Source organism: Rhagoletis zephyria, unplaced genomic scaffold, assembly GCF_001687245.7.
Source record: "Rhagoletis zephyria isolate East Lansing unplaced genomic scaffold, Rhagoletis_zephyria_1.1 Rzeph_scaffold_16305, whole genome shotgun sequence".
NCBI classification, from domain to species: domain Eukaryota; kingdom Metazoa; phylum Arthropoda; class Insecta; order Diptera; family Tephritidae; genus Rhagoletis; species Rhagoletis zephyria.
The window spans coordinates 1-6,137 of record NW_016173370.1 but is presented as its reverse complement, the minus strand read 5'-3'; the positions used below and the strand labels follow the sequence as shown (position 1 = coordinate 6,137).

The window sequence follows — 6,137 nt, the reverse complement described above, 5'->3', positions numbered from 1 at the left end:
TTTATTCGAGCGATTTAGTTACACTGGTTGAAACCTGCAAATCGCGTTCGCTATTTAAGTCTTTCATTTGTGATTCAAAGAAAATCATAACCTAAAAAATGCAAATTCGTTTAAAAAGTGCCAACCCCTAACAAACGTTATGGCAACAGCTGTTCGCGCCTTTCACAAATTTAAAGGCATCTTCGCTGTAAGGCTGCTGGACCCCTCACTGTATATGTATACATAAATTCAACTGTAGCGGTTCCATTTCAATAATTCTCACCTTTAAAGACCGCCCTAATAAATATGTATGTACAAAAATGTTCCTACACGCATAGGTATTTCTCATTTATTATTGGACTAATATTACGCGCGCCGAGATTGTCAGAATATTCAAAATAATAGTAAAAGCTATAAAATATAACATCAATTATGCCATGGTAACAAATGCAATACACTAAAAACTTATAAATTATAAAATAGTATGATCATGAAATCACATGCCAGTATTATTAAACCTAACAATGATGAAACAATTACACAATTAAATCAGACATATGCATAAAATAATAGCAAGTTAAAGACAAAAAAAATTAACTGAATTTAAGCAATAACGGAAAAAGGACATACAGAAATACAAACGCAAATGCGAAATAGAGTTAAAAAAAAACATCAGATAAAGTGCAAAAGTGTAGAAGCTTACAACAAATTTAGAGCTATAAAATGTATTCGAATGGTGATATGACAATCAATTTGTTCATTTGCAAATGAAATCGGCTAATTATTATCTATGTATGCAGCTAGGTCAGTGCGTTTTGTGGCGCCTCAGAATTCATTAATTTCTTTCTACAACTATTTCTCATTAGAGGCGCCACCTAGGTGGGTAACTTAATGCTGCATGGCAGTCTCGTGTCGAAATTGTTTATTCTAATTGCAGTCTGAACTTAACTAATTTACTAATATTATACTACAAACTCCTACTGGCTTTTGAATATTGCATTTAAGAACAATAATTGCGCGTTAATAAAATCTAAAAGTCTTATACTATGTAAGTGGTTAAAAATAAAATATGTATTAACCTCTTTCTGAGAATTTTTGCTAGTGTTAAAAGGCAATTGGCTGTAGTAAAGATACTTTTTGTGTGAATCGATTGCAAACGCATAAGAGGTCAACATGAAGCGCTAGTGTCAATATGCTTTGAAGGTGTTGAGCAGCAAACCATGCTAACTTCAAGTTGGTCAGTCGGCGAAAGTGCGCTATCGCACTGTTGACTGGCGCCCATTGAGTATGTAGAAGAGCATCCACTGGCCGGCATTTCGTTAAAACCGCTGTCAACACGATAGAATAACGCACGCGGTTCCTCGCCGACAGTATCTTGGTGATTATCATCAATGACATACTTCTCATCCATATAAACTGCATCCTTTTGTAATTGCTTTTGATGCTTTTGCTGTTGTTCATGCTCTTTAACAATCAATTCATCCATAACGGTGATATCAATACGTGGCACATCTAGTGTCGATTTTTGCAAGTTTAACTTTTCATCTTGTTGCTTGACGTCTTCTTCTAGCTCGTCGTCATCAAGCCAGTTAAGCGAAAATGATTGCGATAGATTTTTACGACTTGCTGAACGTCTTTTGCTACGCGGTGTATCCGTGGAGCTCGAAGAACTGCAATTGAAATTTTGTGCAGACAGCTGTGACACTTGCATCTCATCATCATCGATCAAGTCATTAGTGTCGTCATGTGGGAACACGTCATACTCTGTTGGTCTGGTATCGTGCGACAGCGACTGCTTTGTAGATTTAGAACTATTCACAGCCAATCGACTTACTTTTATATTAAAACTGCTGTCTATTGATTGCTGGCCAATGGCAGCTACAGTTTCAGCAGAGCAAAGATTCAGACGCAACGGTGACGAACTGCCATCTGGCGTAAAATTTTCACTTTCATTATTCCGACCATTAATGTAAGCCAGTGAAATATCACCTAACGTCGTTGCCTCGCTTTGATTTAATGCATTACAACGATAACTATCCTTCGACGAATACTGTGATTTGCTCGTTTCCTGTGGTTTAACGAGACACCGCTTACTTGTTTGTCGTACTTGCGGATGTATTGGCGACAGCTGTTCTACATCCGAGAGATCCTGTAGAAAAGTGTGTATGCGCGGTTTCATTTCACTACGATTTTTATATGGCGAATGCGGCGAGTTGGAGAGTCCATCAGAGGCTGAAATGGGTGAAAGCGAGCCGAATGAACTCTTGTCCAAAGAGTCTGAAAGTTTACCAACAATGACAAATTGACCGCCACACGAACTACCGCAATTAGACGACGGACTGGAATTTGAATGCGTCATTTTACATTTGGCTTCTATTGTGGGCGTTCTCCCCTCTTCGAGCACTACAATATTTTTCATATCGAATAGATTTCGTCGCAGTGACACATCTTTAACATCATTAAATATAGATGCATGTGAATCGGTACTGAAGCGCATTTGCGAATCCGTCTCGCAGTTATGACGATCAGCCACCGCCAAGTGTGGTTGAAAATATGGCATTAATGCTTCTTCTAAAGCGCGTGGCAACACCACGGGCAATGATAGTTCGGTTTGCGTTCCGCAGTCACGTATGCGGCGTCCCGATTTTGAAATCGGGGTGTAACTATTTAATTCCGACAGAATGATGCGATGACTACGAAGGGGACACTCAACAGGACTTGGTACAATTTGATGCTCTTTAAAGTAAGAGCTTATCGCTGATTGTGCCTTGGCTTCATACTCGGGATCAGGCGAGTCGTGAAACTGTGTTTCATGTGGTTCGACATTCGCTGGTTTCAGGGAAGACACTTCATCTATATTCCATTCAAACTGTGTAGATGATAGTTGTGGCGTCGTGGGACGTTGAAACAGTGAGGGACTGGATAAAATTGCAATGAATCCAAACGAAATAAAGAAATATCTTGAAAAATACACTAACCTTGCAATCAATGGCAAATGCAGACGTTCCGCCAAGACAGGTTCGAATGGATTTCTTATGCGATGAAATCGCTTCGCTGGCGGAGTACTCAGCGCTGTAGAACAAGACATTTGCTTTGATGAACTACTCGACATGCTATTTATTGTTGTAGATATGCTACAATTAATTGTTTTACTTGGCGTTCGAGGATGCAGTATCTTCTTTTGGCATCTGCTACCTGCGGGTGCGGTAATTAACTCCACATTTTCGTTGTTTACTTTATGTGCTAACATCCCACTCATTTGCATTGTTGAGTATAGTTTAAGCGATGTTCTCGCCTTTTCAAATTCCATATTTAATAATATTGCAAACCTATATAAATTAATTTATTTTGTCACGAAACTGCGCCCGCCGCCGGTCAAAAATTCGAAAAATTAGCAGAGAAAATACAATTTCCCTAACAACCGTTGGCAGTGATTGCAGCTGGAATATTCAGTGCAANGATTGTGCCTTGGCTTCATACTCGGGATCAGGCGAGTCGTGAAACTGTGTTTCATGTGGTTCGACATTCGCTGGTTTCAGGGAAGACACTTCATCTATATTCCATTCAAACTGTGTAGATGATAGTTGTGGCGTCGTGGGACGTTGAAACAGTGAGGGACTGGATAAAATTGCAATGAATCCAAACGAAATAAAGAAATATCTTGAAAAATACACTAACCTTGCAATCAATGGCAAATGCAGACGTTCCGCCAAGACAGGTTCGAATGGATTTCTTATGCGATGAAATCGCTTCGCTGGCGGAGTACTCAGCGCTGTAGAACAAGACATTTGCTTTGATGAACTACTCGACATGCTATTTATTGTTGTAGATATGCTACAATTAATTGTTTTACTTGGCGTTCGAGGATGCAGCATCTTCTTTTGGCATCTGCTACCTCCGGGCGCTGTAATTAACTCCACATTTTCGTTGTTTACTTTATGTGCTAACATCCCACTCATTTGCATTGTTGAGTATAGTTTAAGCGATGTTCTCGCCTTTTCAAATTCCATATTTAATAATATTGCAAACCTATATAAATTAATTTATTTTGTCACGAAACTGCGCCCGCCGCCGGTCAAAAATTCGAAAAATTGGCAGACAAAATAAAATTTCCCTAACAACCGTTGGCAGTGATTGCAGCTGGAATATTCAGTGCAGTGTTGCAATCGCAGAAGATACGGACAGAGAACGTATATTTGGAACAAATGCCATAAAGCTTACGCCAGATAAAACGCATGCTTCGCTTTGCGTGACAGATTCGCTTAAACCTGATGTACAGTTCAATGCGATCGTGAGCGTGAGTTTTTTATTTTGACCAATACCTGCGTTATTACTCTACTTTTTGCTATATTTGAGACATTAAAAGATTGAGAATTAAGAATTATAGAATAAAAACTAATTTAAAATGCATAATATGCCTTTTTTTCGAGCTCACACTCAACTGTGTGCGTACGCAAAGCATTCGCATGTGAACGGCAAGTTTTGACAGATGTGGCATATTAACAGGTAAAGCCTGCTATACGGTTAACTAACTTTAACTTTTTGCAATAGTTGATACATCAAAAGACAGAGAATTAAAATATCATTCAGCATTATAGAATAAAATGTAATATAAAATGCATAATTTGCCTTTTTTCAAGCTCACACTCAACCTTGTGCGTACGCAAAGCATTCGCATGTGAACAACAAGTTTTTACAGATGTGTGTGAGCGTCCATAAGAATACAAATGGAATTCTTTGCCTTTGCGAACATTCACGCTCACGCTCGCATTGAAATGTATAGCAAGCTTAAGATGAATTGTATGAAAATGCACAAAACATGCCACATAGATCGTTGCAGCAGCAGCGCCAAGCGAAAAGATGACAAATTCCCATGCTCTTGCGCACGCGTTGACAATCAGCCGGTTTAATATTTATTTTGTTTCGTCCCTAATTCGGGTTTTCATGCAGAAACATAAAATCTGATTACATTCCTGATATTTTTTAAAGCTAAATATACAAAATGCATAGTACTTTTGACGACTAAAACAGCAGTAAAAAATTGCTTTCTTTGCGTTCATTGTGGCATGCCTTTTGCGCCTGCCACATTGCTCGCAAAGTTATGAATGTTACGCAAAGCCACACAATTTTATCTGGCATCAGCTTAAACGTACATTTCTCAACCAAAAAGATGGTGGGTTCTATAGATGAATTTATATATATATTACAACATTAATTTTTTTGGTCGAAACAATAAATGTAAGTTTTAAGTATACAAGGTTAAAAAGTAAAAAAAAATTGATTCTTCGACCTTCCATAACACCAATAATTATTTCCGCCTCAAAAAAGGAATACCGTTATAATCAGGACTAAGACCCCTATCAGTCCAATATAATTTTTTTTTAATCAGAGAAATGTACATATTCTGTAATTATACCAAAAATACATACAAAAATAAACAGTAAAAAATCGAGAGTGGAAGTCCAAACGAAAAACCAAAGACCGTCATTTCCAAGTTACGTTCTTTGTCGCTGACGTATATTTACCATGAACCAACTAATTAAAATGTTGTTTTTTTTAACAAATGTACTTTTTTCTTTAAAAGTCACGTTTTTAACATTATATATCAATATCAACATAAAAAATGTTATATAAAACATGTCTTATACGGTAATCGCATGAGGCGATTTTACAGTCAACTCTTAGTTGAAAGCAACAATCGCCTGGTGTGAGCGGCCTTTCAGCTAATCGCTCCAATGAAAGTGGTTGGTGCAGCCATCTTTTGATTCGACTAATCGCCTCTGAAATTTCCTGAAAAATCGCCGCATGCGAACACAGTATTATCTGAACAATCGCATGGTTGGTTCATGGTATATTTACGTTATCTGGTATATTTTCAGTGGCAGCCCCTTGGCACCCCTGAAAAATTTCCCAGCTGTCAGTCCTTCCAAGTTAGGCCTTGCCCTTTTTTCTTTTTCGTGGCATTCGTGAAATTACCCAAAATGCAGTAGTGCGAAACGGTTTGGGACTCTGATTCAGTTTTTGTTTTGCATATGGCACCACTAATTTTACAGCAGTTTTCGCTGTTTTTTCAGGCTTTCAAATTTTTTGCAACAACAACTGCACGCAGCATAAGGAGCGTTCCTTATCTCCCAGAAATAGTCAGAAAAAGTCCGAAG

At 38.2% G+C, this 6,137-nt stretch overlaps 2 protein-coding genes across 2 annotated transcripts; both read right to left on the bottom strand.

Annotated features, from left to right (window-relative positions):
- Positions 1–514: 514 nt before the first annotated feature.
- On the bottom strand, positions 515–3,354 carry LOC108379406 (protein aurora borealis-like). Its single transcript, XM_017635752.1, has 2 exons — positions 2,958–3,354; positions 515–2,897 (listed from the first exon to the last, which is right to left on the bottom strand). Exons 1-2 carry the CDS (start codon positions 3,287–3,289, stop codon positions 1,148–1,150), a joined length of 2,082 nt encoding a protein of 693 aa, XP_017491241.1. The 5' UTR covers positions 3,290–3,354; the 3' UTR covers positions 515–1,147.
- Positions 3,355–3,428: 74 nt separating this feature from the next.
- Positions 3,429–4,097, bottom strand: LOC108379405 (protein aurora borealis-like). The gene is made up of 2 exons (XM_017635751.1): positions 3,658–4,097; positions 3,429–3,597 (listed from the first exon to the last, which is right to left on the bottom strand). Exons 1-2 carry the CDS (start codon positions 3,987–3,989, stop codon positions 3,429–3,431), a joined length of 501 nt encoding a protein of 166 aa, XP_017491240.1. The 5' UTR covers positions 3,990–4,097.
- Between the last annotated feature and the right edge of the window lie 2,040 nt (positions 4,098–6,137).